This window comes from Xenopus laevis, chromosome 1S (assembly GCF_017654675.1).
Source record: "Xenopus laevis strain J_2021 chromosome 1S, Xenopus_laevis_v10.1, whole genome shotgun sequence".
In the NCBI taxonomy this organism is placed as follows: Eukaryota; Metazoa; Chordata; class Amphibia; order Anura; family Pipidae; genus Xenopus; species Xenopus laevis.
The window spans coordinates 61952768-61975313 of NC_054372.1; the positions used below are offsets into that span (position 1 = coordinate 61952768).

The following is a 22546-nucleotide window of genomic DNA, read 5'->3' on the forward strand; positions in this document are numbered from 1 at the left end:
CGGCGCTTTGTCGCCGCGACCGCAAACGTGACGCTATCTCCCCGTGTGGAATAGCCCTTAGAGTGCAGGAAGACTGAGCTAATACTGAATAAATTGTGTCTGAAAGTGGCAGTTGAATTATACCCTATTGTCTCTCATGGTAACTAGGTATAGTAAAAACATTGGCAATTACCAATGCAAAACAGGTCTTTGAATCTGGAAGCTGTGACATTTTGATTCAAACATTTGACCACTCTTTTCTTTAACGGGTGCAGAAACCAAAACCCTAAAACGGACTCTTTTGCCAGGAAACAGCCCCCCCCCAAGAGAATAACAATCACTTGAGATTTTTACTTATCATGACAAAAAGACTAATTGCAGTGAGTTGAACCCTTCCTTCCACCTCCTTGCAGCAAAAGGAGATGGTTAATGCAAATGTTCACTGTATAGACCCATCCAGAAGGGATGCCTTTCAAAATTTTAGAAAATCTAGTCCCCTGGCTACAAGACCACTTCCCACAAGCCCTGTCTCTGTAACCTCACAGTAGCATTACAATAGTACAGGCTGACTTCTCCATTTCTAGGCCCTGATTCTCTTCTGACTCAATTCTTTCATGCTTCCTACCCTATTACCATGCCACAATCACACCAATAGACAGGTTTGGCAATGTCTCATTGATAGAATGCCAACTACTGTCTCATATTGCTCTATTGTCAACTGCCCAGCCAAAGCAAGAACATTCTCCAATGAGAATTCTACTTTCTCTGTATTCACCTGACTCCCCTAAACAGTATTGTTTTTTTTCCTTCAAAAGTTTGACTACCATTTAATATGGCGAAGCAAAAAGTGCACAACTTTTTGAAAATTTTTTTAACTCTTTTTTTGTAAATACAAAAAAATAAATGTAAATACAGTCAATAATAGCATTTTTTAACAGTGGTTAAAAAAATTATTGTGAACTTTTGCTTTAAAAATCCATCTGGGAACTATAACCACAATCTGTTAAATAAAGAACTGAATGGAATGGAATGCCAGCTGTATTACTGCTTGTATGTTTGCAATGTCTCCCCACCCACCTCCATGGCAAACTGCTACAGACCACGATTTGCAAATGGGTTTTTTCACTGTGGTAAGCACTTGCTGGAAGTTTCAATCATAACAGCTGGGCATCATTAGTTTTTGGCAGATGTTGGAAATCCATATTTAATATAGTTCATCTCTTCAAGATGTTATCATACCATGCAGAGCTTTAAGTTACAGACTAAAGAAACCTCACCATCCGGCAACATCATACAAGGCCCTCCAATGTGAAATCCAAGGAATTATTCACTACTCTATTCTATACTACACCAGTGAAACACAATCAGGCTACTGGCCATATAGGCTTATTGATGTACATTTATCATTCCTAGAGAAACAAAATAAAATCTAGCTAGTATCCACTCCAGAATCATATTCATTGTGCTTACTCTAGTGCTCTCTATTTACTGGTGGTTCCTTAAACCAAAGTCTTTTTACCCCCCACCCCTTTTCAACGAGGACGGCCAATTTGAAAACATGAATATCCTCTTTTCCTTATTATATCACCAAGTGGATAAAAACATCTAACATCCCTATGCTAATGTGATATGTCTACATCTGGATAGGTCTTCTCCCACCTATGCTTACACAGACATTCCTCCACAGTTTTAACTTTTAGGGTCAGGAATTCCAAATCTATTTGCCCCATCTATTTTTAGTATCAACTTACTACTTCTCTCACCCAAGATTCATTTACAACTTTAATGAACTTTAAGCATGAAAATAATCACTCGGATGGGGTAAGTTACCCTTAAAAGTAATTTCTCTTCTCATTATCCAAATCCTATTCACTCTATGACTGCACCTATTCCAGACATACCCACTGCTGAACTGTGTTTGGTTGGGTTATTGTACTGCAACAGCAAATGCAGGTCAGCAGCTGGCAGCCTACAGTGACATCATGATTATCGACTGACTCATTGGAAATAACAGCTTGCCAATGGCTATTGATGTGCCAGAGAAAACTACAAACAAAAACAATAACATTTCAGGACTTACAAATTTCAAAAACAACGCTCTGAGACAACAAAAATAAAAACATAACAGTAAAAGTTATAGTGTCCCTAAAAACAAGTATATTTAGGGACAGATTTATCAAGGGTCGAATTGAAAAATAGAAGTAAAAAAATTAGAATTTTTAGCTATTTTTGTGTACTTCGACTAGGGAATAGTCCAAATCTGATTCGAATTAGAAAAAAATTAGGAAATTCCAATATACTGTCTCTTTAAAAATTCAATTAAACTTGACATCTAAAATTCAATAACCTCCGAAAATTCGCCAGCAACGCTTCGCTCACATCGCAACACTTCGTCAGGCATAAATTCGCCAGGACAACACTAATTCACTAAAATCCGAAGTTGCGTCCAGGGCTCCAAACGCTAGCGATGCAAATCGAAGTTGCTCTAGCGTTGCCTCATTTGCATATGGCGGGAAGTTAAAGTTGAATAGATGTATATGTTGCAGCAAATACATTACATTACACAAGTCCATGGAACCTTAATAAAGAAAATAGAGTTGTTATAATGCCCTACACATGAGCTCAGTGTATAGTTTATGTGCCATATGTTAGGGAATGTAGGTGGGGAAGCTGGGTACCCCAGAAAAAAAGTTTACGATCTTTTGCAACCTATCACCCTGAAAAATGAAAAGTCACCAGCATTTTTTGGGACTTAGAAAAATGTTTGAGGAACTCCTATCTACTCTATTGCACTTCGCCTGGTCTGAGGTGGCGAAGGCAAGTCTGGTGCAAGAGGTAACGTTCAGTTAAATCCGCATCTTAGTGAATTTGTGTAGTTACGTCCATTGGCCAGATCGCAAATATGGAGTTACTGTGTCCACAGTTGTATCTGAAATTTCATAAAACTGATAACCAAACAAGCTGTTTTGAACCAGTCCATTTTTGTCATGGGCTGTCTGGTTCAAAACTGCTTGTGTGATGTCAGCATTATGAAATAAATAAGCACAATCTACCCCCAGCCACATCATTGTTTTTACCCACTTACATCAACCAGACACATGGAAACCCTACTTTGATTCCTTCCCCACTGTCAGCACCTCTGGCTCAAGGTCTTAGGTGCATGAACTGCATTCCCCTGATATACAGTGGTCTGGTAGCACTGATTCTTGAAGGCCAGCAGGGGAGTGACATAGGTAACCCCAATCCTGCCCATATTCTGACACAAGGTGCAGAATACAGCAAAAGTGTGAATGCAAATAGTTCTTAAATAAGCAATAAAGAGTGCAGTTACTGTATGTGCCCCTTAGGGCTCTAGCACTTGCACCCAGAATCATCATAAATGACTAAAAAAATGGAAGGTGTGATGATTATCTAATAGCACTCCTAAATTTGGGCTTTGGAAGAGGTAACTTAAAGAAAAACACAAATACCAGGAGGACTTGATAACTAGGGAAGCTTGGTATATGGTTTAATATGAGAGCCGTAAACAAAACTGTATTTGCTGTACATTCATTTTAATAACTTCCAATGATATTCTAACATTATTATGAATACTGACCTGAAAAATGTTAATTCATTTTCTTGGACATTCATTCGTTCTCTTGTCTGTTTTAAAGCACTTGCTAAAATAATAGCTTTTGCATGCAGAACATCTTCTCTTTCATTCCTCAGAAACAATTACTACAAGATGAGATTTGAAGTATTTTAATTGTACCGCTGAAGGGACTTTGAAAGGTGATCCCTCAGTCATTTGAAATATTAAAACATACCAAATCAGAAGGGCTGGTGGAATTTTGACTTAAAGTGATATTGCTATAGGCAAGGGGAATGTTGCAGTAACATAATTAAAAATAGACATGCTTTTATTTAATTTTACACACCCCAATCCACCTCCCCCTCCCTGAGCCCACCAGCACTTGTGAGCCTGAAACTGACGTAGCTTAAACATTTGTATAACACTATTTAGGATCTGAAATTGTTCATCCTTTGGATACAGTACCCTTTTTCCTCGGCAAACACGCTGATTTGCCAATGTCACACCGCTGATGAGTTGCAATGTATAAAGGTGGCCATAGACGTAGAGATCCGACGATGTTACCAAATGAGCGGATCTCTCCCTGATTCGCCCACATTGTAGTGGGCGATATCGGGCTGATCCGATCGTGGTTTCCATATATCTAAAACTCATTTAAAAGCTTTAATATTTTCTGTTATCTGAAAAAACGAAGGCTAAGTTATTATTGGAACATTTTATCTAATGCTGCTGAAAAGAGATGGTTCACGTCACTGAAAACCTTTCATGCTAATCATCTTTTCACTCCCCGTGTTCAAGCAAACATCAGCCGGAATATTTCATTCATTATTTTTCTTATTGAAAATCAGTTTTACTTTTGTGGTTGCTTTTCAATCAAATTGGTCCTTTTGTGAGTGTTCAAGAATAACAATGCATTTAGTAATATTTTACTTGAAAGCAAATTATAATTTCCGTTCATTTTTATATTTGCCTGATTTCATCCTGTGAACATATCTAGGATAAAACTGAGGCTGATTATTTTTCAATTTCTGTCTCTCTAGAGATTGTGTTTTAATCGATCTACATTTTAATAGAGGCAACAGATGCTCTTATTGAACTGTTATATAGCTGCTTTTTGCTTTTTGGTACACCAGACCTTTCCCTACACAACACTTAGGGAGTTATTTGTCAAAGTCCAAATTTATCTCAATATTTTCTGCTACAAACTCCGATCAAATCTGCTCGGGTTTTTTGTGCTTATTTTTATTACATTTCCTCGAGAATCAGATTTTCACAATTTTTTCAGATTTTTCATCCGAATTTCAAGATTTTTTTGTATTTTTCCCCAAAAACGTAGATTTTTGCCCGAAAACTTTGGGGTATTGCACGAAACCCAGTGCACATCAAAAAATCATTGGGACTTCTCCCATTGACTTATATGCAACCTCGACAGGTCTGAGATGCCGGATTTTCAGATTCAGACTTTTCCATCATCGGGGGTTTAATATATTCAGAAAAATTTGTGATTTTTTTAAAAAATACGATTTTATTAAAAAAAATAATCACAAATTCTTTGTGATTTTTGCATTCAGAGTTGAGTAAATAACCCCCTTGAAGGTGTGTTCATCTTCACCTCTGCTTCTCTGCCCAAGTCAAACCTCAGTAGCTCTGATAAGTCATCAATTTTTCCCAAAGAATTGACATTCTAGTACAGTCTAACAGGTAAAGACCCTGCTCGGGTAATATGGTTGCAAATTGGAGAATGGCTCTTTGTAGAGGCACACAAAACTAGAGAGAGCTACAACTGTACTATGGTGGCTTGTCTGCTGCAGACCAATAACAGAAAGTATTTTGAGGATTTAGATTATAAATAGATTCATTATATATAGTATAAAATAAGCAGGAAAAACTAACAGATGAATAGACAGGGTCTGAAAAGAAAGATTATAACACATTAACAATTATTATACAATTAAGCTGATATAGTAAGTTTTTTGGCTGCCCAAGTCAATGACCCAAATTTGAAAACAGAAAAGGAGCAGAAGAGAAAAGGAAATGTGTTAATGTATGTTGGCACATTTGAACTTATCTGTACCCTGCTGTGCTCAATGGTATTTAAGCACACAATATTGAAGCAATAATATTTATAAAAAGTGATATGAATAGGATTGACTCCCTAAGTCCCAGAAGTACTTTGTTTCCCTTATAATTGCTCCATTGAGCTTTAGCAGATTGTCATGCTTATTTCATGCAAATATTAGGATTCAGTACTGCTGTAAAACGTTTATATTAATTGTCAACAAAAAGTATGTGTGTTACATATTTTCATTGTCACTGTTTCCCTTTTCAGGTTGTGAAAATGATGATTGTAGTTGTGGTGACATTTGCAATATGCTGGCTTCCTTATCATATATTTTTTCTTGCTGATGCACTTGATATAAAAGTGGACAGATGGAAATATATTCAGCAGATCTACCTGGCTATATTTTGGCTTGCAATGAGTTCGACCATGTACAATCCCATTATTTACTGTTGTCTTAACAAAAGGTAAGAGGAAAAAGTTACAACATAGAGCCTCTGATACAGTATTATGTTTTCGAAAATCATCTTAAAATGGCCTACAAGATGGGAGAGTCACTATGTAGGGGATATGTTCCACTCTGACAAACATCTATTTAGAACATTTCTCAAATTTGATAATTAGGAAGATACCATTGTCAGCCGGTAATGTTCCCTGTGATAATATTTAGTACACAGGGTTTGTCAGAAGAAAAAGCAAATACCCATGAATACTGACACTCCAGGGACATTAAACACAATAAGACAGTGATTAATATACAGGGGAGGTGGATTTAACACTTGGGGGGGGCAAAGAATCACTAGTTTAATAAAGCGGAGAATGTTGTAGCTAGTGGCACCTGTAATGCTCTACTCCTCCTTTTAGTTGAGATTTCCTCTCTATTTTTTATTTATTTTTTGCTTTTCACCTTCACTATACATTCTAGTCTTTTTAACCACTTTTCTGTTTCTTTTCATTTACCAGTCCAGATGGACTCTGAAATATGTTTTTTTTTCTTTTAAAACCATCCTTTCATTTTGGTGCACCCTCTCAATATGTCCGTGTTCTTGTTGGTAAAGAGGCAGAGGAAAGTCAAAATTCAGGAGTAAAGATGTACCTTGGTGATGGCCTTGTCCTGCCACAAATAACCTGGGAACAGCAAACTACTTCAGCTTTCCCCCTTCAGAGTGTAAGTACCTGTCCTGCCATTAGGGGATTGGCTAGGCTGAATGAAGTCTCATATTTCTTCCTCCAAGCCTAGCCAATCCCAGTGTGGCAGGTACTTACAACTTACGGGGAAAAAACACAGTTTGATAAAGCTTTTTCTTATTGTTTTTTGTCAGTTAGGATTCCAGGGCTATATTTATTATGCTGTGTAAAAATCAGCAGGATGATATTTTACATTGCAGTGCATATCTGGCATTCGCATGGTGTAAAATTCTATACACTTTGATAAATTCACAATTTATTTTACACGTTTTTCAGCCAGTTTAATTTTACACAGCATAATATCTATGCCTCATATTTAAACAATTGATCAGATTAAATTAAACGAGAAAGTGCTACCTACTAATTTAATCCCAGATGATAATCAAAGACATAAAGTTTTCAAATCACATCTGGCCCAATATTGGGCCAGAAAGAGCACTTTTGTGGGGAATAGGCTTGACACTGATATATGGCACTTTTAGCCCTGATTCTCCTTTCGGATTGCCAAACACCAGCATCCCATCGTCTGGTTGCATGAATGATGGTTTTCAGTTCAATAAAATAAAGTCACTTAGGTATCAGCTTAATGCAAAGCATCTTTGTTAACTTTGCACTTACTGCCCTCAGCCTGAATGTAGCCTTATTGTCTGCAAAGAACATGATGACTAAATTTAGTCCTAACAATGCACTAATGTACAAGAAGAACAGTAATGTGTATCCAGTCAGGCCGACTAATGCAAATGCATGGTAAAGCTTGTATAAATACAGTAAACATGCTGTCCCGGGACATTTCCTGGAATAATGTACTATGCGGGTAAGAAGCGGGGAGGGGGGACTATTTAGGGTAGTAGATGGGGCTTTTCTTATTAGGGGGTTTAGTTCTCCTTTAAAGTGATATATATTTTAGCCTAATTAGAGTTATTAATATCTTCATAAATGTTGTAAATGCTTGTTCCCAAAAGCCTTTTATATGACATAGCAGAATTATTATTTAACATTATTATGTAGCTCAAATGTATATGAGATTCTGAACGTTATTCCTTTGACAAGTAGATATGCTTTGTGTATTTGCAGGTTTCGTGCTGGATTCAAAAGAGCTTTCAGATGGTGCCCCTTTATTGAGGTATCCAGTTATGATGAATTAGAATTAAAGTCCACAAGATTCCATCCAACAAGACAGAGCAGTCTGTACACTGTTTCTAGAATTGAATCAAGCATGACAGTTGTGTTTGATCCCAATGATGCAGAGAACAACAAGTCTTCTCACAGCCATAAGAAAAGAGCTACTACTAGTGAGTCTACTTTCAATGGATGTTCTCGGAAAAACTCCAAATCTGCCTCAGTAAATTCGAGTTTTATTAGCTCACCCTATACTTCACCAGACGATTATTCTTAATGGGAACATTACAGGAACAAGACTGCGTTCATTGTAAAAACCGTATCATAAAAGTTACAGTTCATAAAAGAAATGAGAAAACCTTAAAAACAAAATGAAAGTTACAATTCCAAATGATTACCCATGGTGGTAATATAAGTGAATCAGTAGACATTGTGATGTATTTATAGCTGTAGAAGAACAAATGTGCCAAAAAGAAACTTCGTTCATTATGCAGTGGTTGTTTTAAAGGAAAGTACTTATTTTGCTTTTTTTTTTAATATAAATAATGTATTTTACCTAATCTAAATATGACATTCTCATCTTCTTGTAACCTCACACAGAGATTGAATGTTATGTACTGTATTTCTATAGGGCTAAAAGCAAGGCAAAATATTATAATTAGCAACCATGACGTTAACATTATGTTTCTCTTGTGTATTTCTTTATTTGTATACCTTTTTTTAACCAAGTAAGAATAACAGCATACTGTTAGACTACAAATACAATACGTATTGGCAATGTATACCACTAAGACTGTAATATAAGGTCATATATATATATATATATATATATATATATATATATATATATATATATATATATATATATATGGTTTTACAGTAAGGTTACCAGACTACATGATCCATTGCTGCCTTTCTAGATGCCTTTGTAGAAATTTCTCAGATTTTCAGATCTGGTAAATTTATGCCATAGGGGAATTTAATCATAGATTGTCAGAATATCCCCACCGGCTATTAAAGTTGAATTGACAGAGATTGTATAGGCCTGTCAATGCTTACACAGGGTGGATTCTGGTGCAAAAATATGAAACAGTGCAAAACATTAGTACAGTACAGCAATGTGAATATATTAGAAGCAATCCCCACATTTCTCATGATCTAACAACCTTTAGGATTTTATTGTTATTCATTTGAATAACTCATGTTTCCAGTCCCTCCCCTATATATCTGCTGTTTGATTGACAGGGTAAGTGGGATCCCATCTCCAGTTGAAATTACAAACCAGAGACATGCAGAACATATTTAATCATTTAAAACATTTCAATAAATAAAGAAACATTCCAAACAATTGTATAATACCACCATTATATTATTTAACATTATCGTTGGAAGTATGCACAGATGTAACCCTGTTGCAGATCTACACCTTACTACATGATGTGTGGCTTTATATTCGTTTTCAACTAAACTGAATTCCCCCTCTAAGTTCAATAGTTATATGATAACTGTTCTAGTGACTCTGCCTTATGCTATAATAAACTGCTATAATAAAAACAAAATGGCAAACAGGACATTTGGTACTTTGGAGGTACCACGTGTCAGGTTATTCCTTATCACTAACAGAATTATGTTGGAGATCTGCATTACATATGCACTATGATGTGGAGGTGTCATTGCTAATTATCTGTGGTTTGGATATTAGAAAGGGCAGTAGGTAATAGGAGCATTTTTTTTTTATTCTGGTTACCTTTGTGGTCAACACAAAATGCAACAATATTCTACTATTCTCAGGACCTTCTGTTCTCAATATTCTTAGTGATTTTAAAACAGTGATTTAATGGGCAATGTTTTTTTTATAACATTTGTGCAGTGAGGGCCATGCAGTTGAATTATAGAATGTAAATTTGGGGAGCCCTTACATAAATTAAAAGGTTACAAATAAAAATGAATGTAGTTTGGAGTGCTGTTTAGTGCCTCAGTTATTTTTTCTTTTTTCTTTCACACAGTTCTGAACTATAAACATAGACATTCATTTTTCTCCAGCAATCACATATACTCAATAATACAGTTTACCCTCAGCAACATCATGCATCAAACGCGCATCAAATAAATTGTCAACCAATCACACTGCATCTACAAAAATAAATATAAACACTGTTTACATTGTATTTTGCTATTGCATAGCAAACACTCACATGTATTAAGGCTGCCATGCTGTAGGTGCAGCACACAAAAGGATGCTAGTATATAGGAATGACAAATTGATACAAAGGTGATTCAAGTGTGGACAAAATAACTTGTGGCTTTATTCTTTACATTGTTTATGTGCATGAGTCTTATAATGGCTTGTTTAAAAAACCTTAAAATATAAATACCTAACTGGCTTGATCTATACATTTGCCGAACATAGGTGAGAAACACACAAGGCACATACAAGGCAACATTTTCCCATATTTTTGTGAATTGGATGCAAATTGTGGCTACATTGGCATAGTATCAATTCTAGTTTGAAAGTGCTAATAGCAGCATAAAGCTCCCCATAGATGCGACGATTCTTCTTGTTAAACGACCGATTTTAGTGAAGTCCGATCAATCCTTCGAAATTATTGTGCGGTTAGTGGGATTAGAACGATCGTACATCTTACGATTTTTCGGCCGACATCTGTCAGGAAATTGATCGGCCAGGTTAAAAAATCTTTGTTGGTCCCAGTGCAATCTGTCTATGTTTGCAGGGCCAAGCAGGTAGCTCCCCTTTGTTTTCTTGGCAAATTGGTCTTTTTAGTTGATGGTCAATTTGTACGATCGTTCCGAGAAAATCATGGTCTCACAATGACGATTGGATCTTTTAAAATTTTTAAAATTTTTAATCTCAACATCTATGACCAGCTTTAGATTGTGATTTGCTTGCACTGAGTCTGTAATGCTTATTGCTACAACACACTGCAGGCACCAGGCCCGGACTGACAATCTGTGGGTTCTGGCAAATGCCAGAGGGGCTGCTGTATGGCTTCATAAAAGTTACCATATAGTGGGCTGGTAGGAGGCTGTTTGGGCTGGTAGGAGGCAATTTGGGCCTCTGTGTACTTGGAATGACAGGGCCTATTTTGACTCCCAGTCCAGGCCTGGCAGGCACCCCCATAGTTCCTGGCATTAATAGCTGCAGTTGCACACTATTCATTATAGCAGGTTAAGTGGTTGCATTTGTGCTCAACACAAGTGCAATGAGTATGTTGGACAAACAGTTAAATTGAAATACTGTATATGCCCCTGTAAATCCTACAGTGAATGGAGAGCTGTGAAATTTCCCTCTGTTTTTACTCATTGATAAATATCATTTAAAGCGATAATGACACATTCCTATCAATACAATAAGAAGAATTTCAGTGTTACATCAGTTTCTTGTTTGCATATAAGTAAATATAAGTGTGAGATGAATCTGCTAAACTAAATTATATATTCGCCAACACCTTTACAAAAACAGTTGCCTTTTTCCACTTGTGCAGAGATATTTGACTATAGACAGCTGTTTAGTAAGATCTTCATTTTATATACATATATATATATATATATATTTATTTTAAAAGTGTCCATGTGACTATGTACTGTGTATGACTGTATATAAAGAAATGGTATGAAACTGGGTGTCTTTTATACTTATTGTTATTAATGACATGTAGAAAAAGAAGTGTTTATACACTGTATGTATTCATGATATAGTTTTATGATTGTTGGAATGTGAAACTCTAAGTATATTTGTAACAGTTAATGAAGAAATATGTGGTTATTCTGTATAATAAAATGTAAATAACAATAAAATATGTTATATTAGAACCCTACTACTGAATATAATCATTTATTGGGAGGAATAATTCAAAGCATATTCAGCATTAGAAAATAAAAAAAATGTATTATATATTTCTCCTGTCAAACTGTATTTAAACCATTCCTGAGCAAACCAATATCCCATATTTATAGTGTACAAAGCATTCAAATGTATTTTGATGTCTGGAATGCATGGGATTACCAATGTTTGTGTAATGTAGTGAAAATATATTGGCCTCACAATGAAAAATGAGTCCAAAAAGTCCAAAAACTCCTTTACTATATAACTAATATAGCTTCTTTGGTTCCTCCGTTTGTTTACACTCCATGTCCTATTCCAGCAGAAGCCATGTTTTAATATCTTGCACCGATGACATCTAATCACCTAAATCACTCTGATTCAGGCTGTAGAAATTAATCTTGCCTCTATGGGGTAAATTTATCAAAGAGTGAAGTTCCGCCACTAGAGTGAAATTCCGCAGCTCACAATTCATTTCTATGGGTTTTTGAAAGGTAAATTTATCAATGGGTGAAAGTGAAAGTTCACCCTTTGATAAATACGCCTTTAAAAATCCCGGCGGAATTTCTCTCTAGTGGCGGAACTTCACTATTAACTTCACTCTTTGATAAATATACCCCTATGTGTGCTAATAAACTCAGGGAATAATCGATGCAAAGCTGACCACATGGACATAATTTGTATGCCTCCATCCATGATTCCTTGAGTAAAGGTGGCCATAGACACACAGATCCTATCGTACGAATCGAGGATTCGTACGATTTTCGGATCGTGTGTGGCGTGTGCCGACATCTTTCGTCTGGCGGAGATCGGTCGTTTGGTCGATCGGTCAGGTTTGATTTTGACCCGACCGATCCCGCCGGAGCCCACAGCACATCGTAATCGGATCATTCGGCCATACGGCCGAACAATCAGATTACCCCCGATATAGCCATGTTTGTTAATGGCATATCGGGGAAAGATCCGCTCATTTGGCGATGTGGCCAAACGAGCGGATCTTTGCATTTATGGCCACCTTAAGAGTTAAACCATACCATTGATACACCTACCAGTGCAGTGTCAGTTTCATTACATCTAAATACATAGAGCTACAGTATGTTGCCTCCAGTTCAGTCTTTGAGTCCAGGATATACAGTATATATATTTCTAAAATCTGACCTGTTGTTCCCCATAGCTCTCCAATGTATGCACACAAGCTTAATAAAAGATGCAAGAGAATTCTTTGGTAAGAATCATTCTTACCTGCTTTAAGTTTATTTTGTATTGGGATTACTGTGCACTAAAATCAATCTTTAGAATGGCGAACAAGGTGTAAAGAGCTTGAAAATCTTAATAAATTCAACAACAGTTGTGTAAAACAAAACAACAGAAAGGTTTTCATTGATGGATTATTTTGCATCAGCTGGGCTGCTGTTTTAGAGTGCCTTATTGCTTTACGTATTAGTTTGTTTGCTAACGAATCCTGGTTGGAACAACAATGCTATGGAAGGTACGTATATGTCCCTTTTATTTGTTGGTATTGACATTTACAAAAAATGTAATTCTTTGGGGAACTTCATCATGGAACATCATAAATACCTTTCTTTTGCTGTCTCTGTTATGGCACAAAAATACAACAGATTTATTCTATGTGGTCATTGTATAACTGGATGCAAACTAACGTAACATACTGAAAAAGCCTGTTTTTATATGTGTGCCCAAGCAGTGACTCATTGGCATTTCTAATATATTCTGTGTAGAAATATGACCTTTTAGCAGAAGAACTGCTATTACTTTACATTAAATACAGATTTCATGTTATCAAATATACCACCTGCTGCACTTATGCATATTAACATGTAGAAGAAAGCAAATGAAAAAAAATGAGTGCAATCCTTAAATAAACAGTTATCACATATTATGGAGTATAGTTTTCCTGCTTATTTTCTTTTCTTTGCACTCTACTTTTAGGTGTTAAACTCTTTAAAGAATATAAGTATCTCATATGGAGGTGGGGGGTTATACATATGTGTATAACCAACCAACAGACCACCCTCTCTACTAATCAGATGGACCACTGGGCCTGGATCTGTGAGCCTAAAGATACACAAAATGCAGGGGCTATAAAAAAAAAAAGAAGAACAAATATTAACTGTGGATGTGTGTGGACATGACTGCATTTACATAATTATTGGCATGGACGAGCTGGAGACAGAGACATTTGGTGGCCATTGTGGGTTAGTGGGGATACAGCAATCAGTCACTGATTGAAGTGTCATAGGCTCATAGCTATGCCCCTGACAAGACATCATTGTCCCACCCCTGAACCTTTACCACCAGTGATGTATGGGCTGGCCAGAAGCCTGGGCTCAGGTGGGTTCAGCCAACTTGCACACAATGGTTTCTTCTACTGCCCCACTTTCGCCTCTATGTGCATGCTGCCCTCTTCCATGACATCACAGCAGGGCAGGTATATAAATAAAAGAGCACACCGGGTTAGGGTCAGGTGTGGGCACTAATGGGCCAGGTTAGGGATGGATGGGGTCTAGTTTTAGTCGACCCACACATTACTAATTACCATCATGCAGAAGGGTTGCCACCTTCTGCCAAGTGGTAGACTGGGAGGGGGGTGGGTGAAACCCAGACAGGTGGCAACCCTTTGGCGCAGTTAGGTCATGCAGGCCCGGATTTGTGGCCACAAAGACCTGGGCCTAGGGCGGCAAAATAGTAGGGGCAGCATGCGGCCAGTCGCTAGGAGCAATGGGAACCAGGAGCCAGGAGCAATGGGAACACGCAGCTCATGGAGGGGGATGCTGGTGGGTGATAAGACCGCGTGGCCTAGGGGCACTGCACAGGAAATCAGGTACTGAGGCCATCAGTGTGCTGCTCCCATTAAGAGCTGTGAAGGGTTAACTCCACCCAGGAGAGAAAGCAGTAGGAAGAGAAAGTAATAAATGGGTGATGTGTTCTCTCTAGTGTGAGAGAGCTGTGGACTGACAAGGGAGAAAATTGCAAAGGACTTTACTTTTGTTAGAACTGTGAAGTTTAATTAATAACTGTTCCATATCTATAATCGTTTCTCTACTTTCTTTTTTAGCAGAAGGTGAGGCCGTGACATAGCAGGGGCAGGGATATGACATGGTGATCGGCAACTGCCCAGTTTTCCTTATTTGGAAAACCAGGCAGGCAGTTTTGACCCGAACAGCCATTTAAAAAAACGCGTTGTCAAAACCAGACAGATGGCAACCCTAGTTGGTACACAGAATGTTAAAGCTGCAATTGCCAAGTCCATGAATGGGAGCTAAGTATATTTGGCTATCCTCTGTGTTGCTCTGTGCAGAGGAGCCCCCACCCCAGTGAGCTGACAGGAAGGAAGTGCTTCGAGAGAGACACATGAGCAGAGTGAAAGCTAGGTGCTGCAAGATTCCAGAGACAACTGTGTATGTAAAGTTCGTAGAAAATCCCAGGGGCATAAGAGCGGACGCTCATTAGGATGTGGAAGGTACTTGTCAGGGCTCTGAAAAGCAAAGGCACAGAAAGTCAAAGGGAGTCCTTCTCAGGACACTGAAGAAACTGGCACATAAGTGGGGAATCCCCAAAGCAGCTCATAGAAAAACCATCTGAAGTATTATGTAACATTGTGTCTGACTGACAGGCTGCATATACCACAGTTATTTAAAGGTACAGTATCAAGACTCAAAGGCCGAAAACTCTAACATTTTGTAAGGGTTAAAACATCTTCATTAAAGGGCACCTATCACAGCCAAAATCAAACACATAATAACAATCTGACCAGTACAACCTAAACTTGTTTAATCAAACTACATATATATTTTTTTTTTAAAAAAACAGCAGGTTTTAAAAAAATCCCTTACTTTGTCAAATGGGTTCTTTCACTGAGGGAGTCCATACAGTGACTATAACAGAGACTATAACATGCAAATTTCAGGAGCATGCTCAGATTGTAGCACTGTCCTGAGTATTCTACCCAGAATGCCTAGCTTTAGTAAACTCCTCCACTAGAAGGGGCAAATTCACTAAGCCGCGAAGCGCCGAACGCTAGCGTTAATTCGCTAGCGTTTGGCATTTTCGCTACTGCGCAAATTCACTAACGAACGCTGGCGTAGTTTCGCTAGTGTTACTTCGCAACCTTACGCCAGGCGAAGTTTCGCTAGCAACGAAACTACGCAAATTCACTAACTTGCGCAGTGTACTGAACGCTACCTTTTACACTAGACTTCCTTCGCCACCTCAGACCTGGCGAAGCGCAATAGAGTAGATAGGGATTGTTTTAAAAAAAGTAAATTTTTTTTCTAAGTCCCAAAAAAACGCTGGCGTGTTTTCTACATGATGGCTGATAGGCTGAAAAAGATCGAAAAATTTTTGGGGCTCCCCTTCCTCCCCCCCTACATTTCCTGACTCATGGCAACTTACCTAGACAGTGGGCACATGTGTAGGGCAAAATAAAATTTTTATTTGCTGATTTGAAGGTTTTCTAGGCATTTGTAGTGCAGATACGTGTTCCTCCATTGAAATTCGAATTTCGCGCCGTATGCAAATTAGCCTTCGCTAGCGTAACTTCGCTTTATATAGCGAATCAACGCTAGCGCAACTTCGCAACCTTACGCTACCCCTGTGCGCAACTTCGTATTTTAGTGAATTTGCGGAGCCCTGGCGAAACTACGCCTGGCGAAGTGCGACGAAGTTGCGCCTGGCGCAACTTCGCATCTTAGTGAATTTGCCCCGAAGTATCACGAGATTTCCCTATCTTGTCCCCTGCTGGTGATGTCATTATGCAAATGAAGGGCACACACTAACTTCCAGACAGGTGGCAGCACTACTGAACAGCAGCTAACACAGAGGTTTGGCTGACTTGAAAATAGCTTAGAAGGGTTTCTAAGCAAACAACGAATTTCAACTGAGCATGTGCGAGATTTCTAAGCTGTGAAGATATAGGTAGGACGAGAAAATCTAAGATGCCTGCCTCAGCTAGAACTGCAGTGGAGATAGGGGAGATTTTGCAGAAGGTATAGTGAGCTGATGATTTACATTATACAAACAATTCTAACTGTTTTAAAAATCGGATATCCTGAACTTTCACATAGTGTCTTTACTTTGTAAATGATTTTAGTTATGATTGGTGCCCTTTAAGGGCACATCTACCATTGACTTTTACATGAATTTGGCAGGTTTTAGAAAAAGTATTTTCAGATTCGAAGTTGGAACCGATTTGGGGCATAATAAATGTTGAAAAAAAAATTTCACTGTGACTTTTTCGGGTTTACATAACTTCTGCAAAAACTGCCCTGACTTGCCTTAAAACTTAACCTAAAGAGAAGTTAATGTAAGTTACTTATCAGCTTCATTTTAAATCTATTGAGGTTGTGACCTCTAACCAGGCTTAAAGGGATCCTGTCATCGGAAAACATGTTTTTTTCAAAACGCATCAGTTAATAGTGCTGTTCCAGCAGAATTCTGCACAGAAATCCATTTCTCAAAAGAGCAAACAGATTTTTTTATATTGAATTTTGAAATCTGACATGGGGCTAGACATTTTGTCAATTTCCCAGTTGCCCCATGTCATGTGACTTGTACCTGCACTTTAGGAGAGAAATGTTTCTGGCAGGCTGCTGTTTTTCCTTCTCAATGTAACTGAATGTGTCTCAGTGAGACATGGGTTTTTACTATTAAGTGTTGTTCTTAGATCTACCAGGTAGCTGTTATCTTGTGTTAGGGAGCTGCTATCTGGTTACCTTCCCATTGTTCTTTTGTTTGGCTGCTGAGGGGGGGGGGAGGGAGGGGGGATGATATCACTCCAACTTGCAGTACAGCAGTAAAGAGTGATTGAAGTTTATCAGAGCACAAGTCACATGACTGGGGGCAGCTGGGAAATTGACAATATGTCTAGCCCCATGTCAGATTTCAAAATTGAATATAAAAAAATCTGCTCTTTTGAGAAATGGATTTCAATGCAGAATTCTGCTGGAGCAGCACTATTAACTGATTCATTTTGAAACAATTTTTTTTCACATGACAGTATACCTTTAAGGGCCCCACCTCAACAGTATGAATTAGTGACATAGCATTTTATATTATGGAATTTATTACTATTTTTACAAAATGAATTGGTGCTCATAACATTCAGGCTGAACAAATCTTTTTTCTTTTGTAGTTTTTAGTCTTTTAGACTATTATTATGAGTGTCATTTTATTCCCACACCTAATGATACCTAACAAAAATGTCATTGCCTCTATTATGAATGATAGAGCTCTAATCTCTCTATTTGCAGTTCTTCTGAAGGCAGACAGCAAGTACATAGAATACCTTGGCAGCAGAATACAGCTTGATATATGATTGGTATGGAAAACTAACAGGTTACTGATGGCTTACAGTAAATCATGACCAATTCCTGAACTCTAAATTAAAGGCATGTCACTATAGAAGAGCCTCCAGCGTCCTGGCTGACCTACAACATTATGATTATACTATTTTACATTAACTAGAGGGTAATTTAGTAACAGGGATATTAAAGGTAAGGTAGATTTGCAAAAGCACCTAAAACATTTTACATCTCACAGCCAGGATTGTCATGAAAGCCACCTTCATTTCCTGCAGAACAGTACAGTTCAATGATGCGCTGACATATTTGTAGCAACTGTACCTCACAAACCACAGATCCATTTATCAATTATACCATAATTACTCACTACAACTTGCTTTGTCTATTCAGTAAATACAAAATTCTATTGGCCTATTCCCTATGTCTTGTGTTAAAGCAACACCAAAAGTTTGGACGTAAACACAAAAGGTTAAATAACCAAAGGTAGTGCATACAAACGGAGAACAGACCCAGTGTGCTGTACCTTGCAGTAATATACAGTAGTGATGTGCGGGTCGAGAATTTCTCAACCCGCACCCGACCCTAACCCGCCTGCTCCCTACCCACACCCAACCCGGGACCCGCGCTTGACCCGCCCCGCATTGACGTCACAAAAGGGATGGGGCAGGCGGAAGTCTGTCAATTCCGGCACCGGAAGCCGGCAATACTAGGTTGCAGGCGGGGAGAGCAGTAGAAGAGCTCGACTCGCACCCGCCCGAGACCCGCGCATTTTATCCAGGGGTCGGCCCGAACCCGCCCGATCCGCGGGTCCCACTGGCCTCGGGTCGGGCCGCACATCACTATTATACAGACATATATGTTTCCAATATGGTGTGCATAGAGTAATTGGCACTTTGTACTCTCACAGGCACCTAAGTACGTGTGGCCTATTCCCTATCGCTAGTGCAAAAAAAAAAATTGGAAGCGGGCAAAGCCCAAAAATTAAGTTTGTGCGAGTGCTGGTAATAACATCACCGGTCTGTCCAACGCTACCTCCGTTATTAGAAGGAAGCCGCTGCCACCATTCAGCCCACCCTCCGGAGGCACATCATGATTTTAAGTGTTTTTATATTTCATTAATTCCCTCTTTTGATTTTAAATGAACTATTAAATGTTGTGTTTTATTGGGTGATTCCTTCTTCTACAGACTAGTGGAATGTGAACTGTTGCTTATTAGCACTCCATGCACTATTGCACTTTATTAATTTATTACTCTTAATTGTTTATCACATGATACAATAATGACGACATATCAAAGTGTGGACACAATGAATTTATTTTGAATGAATTTACTTGCACACAAAAATTTAAGGCATTAATTATTCCTTCTATGGTTTCCAAGTTACACACACAATCTAATTATATTTATTAACAAGGCTGTGCAACCTTGTTAGTTCTTCTTTGCAGTTCTTTTCTTTTTGGTACAAATTTCATGTTAATTTTTAAGACCTGTCGGCACGTCTAAGATTAACAGTGGTGATGAGTGGTTAGAAGGTGCGGAAAAACCAAGAAACCCAATTTGGAGTTGTAAAATCAGCCACTAGAAAATATGATTATTTACATCAAAATATGGTTATCGATAAATATTGTAGGTGAGAATTTCCTAATAGCATTAGGCCATATTTTCGGACAATTGTATGTGTCCAGGGGTTAAACACTTCTGTGACAAAAATATTCAGCCTTCCTGTCCCTCCCCAGAGTGTATTGGTAGTTCTATGCAAGCTTCTTTTTACCTGGCGCTTGCATGAACACCCTGTATATGCACAAGTACAATCTGTCTATATGTACAGCACAAAGAAAGGGCATGTACATGCAGTTATAAGTGTTGGGTCTGGACCTCGGTGAGTGTCTATCCCAAAGATGCAGCCAATGCCCTTTCAAAATTTCAGAGAAGGAAGCTTATTGAGATATAGAATACAGAAGAATTCGGTAGCTCGGGAGAACGTTCTGCCCAAACCGACCCTTACATATTTATCATGTTTCAAATCATATCAAAAGCATTGTGTTATACATGATTAGTTAAAATTCATCTGCATTAAATCTATGTAATGAGGCTAAGCAAAAATATTGTATATTATATGGGCATAAACTTTTTCCTTGGTACAGTTGTTTATCCACCTGACCACAAGCAATTTCATAATAACCAGCTAGCTAGGCGTTGGCTATTAGGTTCCGCTTTTTATAACTATTACATTCTGCACGTAGCTCCATCTTATACATCATGTTATATGAAAATATATGCTCTATATAGAATATACAAAAAAATATAAACAAGAGGTAAAAGGTCGTGTAGGCCTCAGAGTAAGCTACATACTAATCAGGATTCAACACAACACTAGCTATGTATCTCTGTTGCTGTAGTGCTGATATACCAGGCACATTGTGTGTCCCTGAAATAACATACAGCTGTGAGAACATTTTTGTCTGGTATTTTATTTTACCTTGATTTGAGTTCCTGGTGTTTATTTACTGTATATCAATCAAACTCTACAATGAACAGAGATAATTATAATTTTAATATGAGCTGTTAGCATGAGCTAAAAAAGGCATGTAACTGTCAAATTCTGGAAATGACACTTAATTTTATTTTTATAAATAGCTTAACCTACTGCATGTGTTCGCAAATGCTCCTTCTGAGTGTTTTAATTCCTCATAAATTTGTAGAGACAAATGTTCTGAAGTTGATGTTTGCTTTAATATTTCACATTTCTTAATTAGTTGTGCAAATAAAATGAAAAACAAAAAATTGCATCATCTCTAAAGAATAAAAGATCATGTTCAGTTGTCCACAGCTATAAAGTCGTACTTAAAGGAAAACTATACCCCCAAAATGAACACTTAAACAACAGATAGATTACATCATATTAAGTGGCATATTAAAGAATCTTACGAAACTGGTATATATATTTAAACAAATATTGCCCTTTTACATCTCTTGCCTTGAACCACCATTTTGTGATGGTCTGTGTGCTGCCTCAGAGATCACCTGACCAGAAATACTGCAGCTCTAACTGTTACAGGAAGATGTGTTGAAGCAAAAGACACAACTCTGTCTGTTAATTGGCTCATGTGACCTAACAAGTATGGTTTTTTGGTATGTTTGTGTACACAGTGAATCCTACGATCCCAGGGGGCGGCCCTTATTTTTTAAAATGGCAATTTTATATTTATGATTACCCAATGACACATACTACTAGAAAAGTATATTATTATGAAAATGGTTTATTTACATGAATCAGGGTTTTAAATATGAGCTGTTTTATGCAATATCTTTTTATAGAGACCTACATTGTTTGGGGGGTATAGTTTCCCTTTTATAGTTAATTGTTTAGATTCAGTTGGCTGAATACTTACAATTTGGCCATATCCAAATACTTCAAAAAAGTTAAGCCAAGTTTAGAAACAAATCCTCGATTCAGTGCATCCTTATATGTAAATAAGTTCACCACAGCTACATTTTTAACAAAGCTTCAAAGGTTGCTTCCCACTGCCAATGAAGTCCATTGATACTTGGTATTTACAGTACCTGCCTCTAGGGGAGATCATTATGTTTTGCATGTATATATATATATATATATAAAGTGCATCAAAAAATTTCCTGATGACGGCTTGAGTTAAGAGCCGAAACGTTGAAATAAACTAAAAGAAAATCTTTTTGCACTGATAAAAGCACCCAGGCATTAACTACAGTTTAGATTTTTGTGTGCACCACCTCACAGAGGCTCAATTTTTCAATATAAAACAAGGAAAGCCAAATTCCTGGGGTTGGGTTCAATATGTTTGATCTCCAACCAGTGAATGCATTTGTTTTTTTCCGAGCCAGTGCACCTGTTTAGAAAAAAATTGCACCAGCCAGTGGAAAAGTAGCTCAATGCTATTTTATTAACCTTTTCCAATTATCCCCCATCAAACTTGGACAAATGTATACACAGTAGAGCATGATAGTGGTGTTTCTTCCCCCAGTGCATTTTTCACAATAGAAATACCAGGGAAGAAATACTGTAGTTTACCTAACATTGACACCACCAGTAAATTCAGCTCTCATTATCCTTTAAACTTCCTATTTTTACCTTACCAATAAGAAGTAGGGGAAATGTGCAATTAAAATGTTATCAACTCTAAATGCTAGACAATAAGCTACAATTTACATGAAGATTAGGACACCCAATTCTTTAGAGACTTTAAATAGTTTTCTATAAAGAAGCAAGCAGGGCTGCTCACACTAATAACACATATATACAATATGTGCACATGTACAGTATGTTCTCACATTAATAAAAATACACACATAAAAATATATAATACAATGACAATAGCTTAAGCTAACAGATTTAACTGGGCATGCACTATATAATATAAATAATAGAACCATTCTTAGAAACAGGAAATATTTCAAGTATAACTCATTTGTGCATAAACCGTGTGTT

General features: G+C 37.6%; 1 protein-coding gene across 1 annotated transcript in view; it reads left to right on the forward strand.

The window, feature by feature from the left end:
* Positions 1-10521, forward strand: part of tacr3.S (tachykinin receptor 3 S homeolog) — a 75127-nt gene extending 64606 nt beyond the window's left edge. Inside the window, exons 4-5 of the mRNA XM_018243388.2 lie at positions 5883-6079; positions 7875-10521. Coding sequence (XP_018098877.1) covers positions 5883-6079; positions 7875-8196 — 519 coding nt within the window. The 3' untranslated portion in view covers positions 8197-10521. The remainder of the gene's footprint in view (positions 1-5882; positions 6080-7874) is intronic.
* The last annotated feature ends 12025 nt before the right edge of the window (positions 10522-22546 follow it).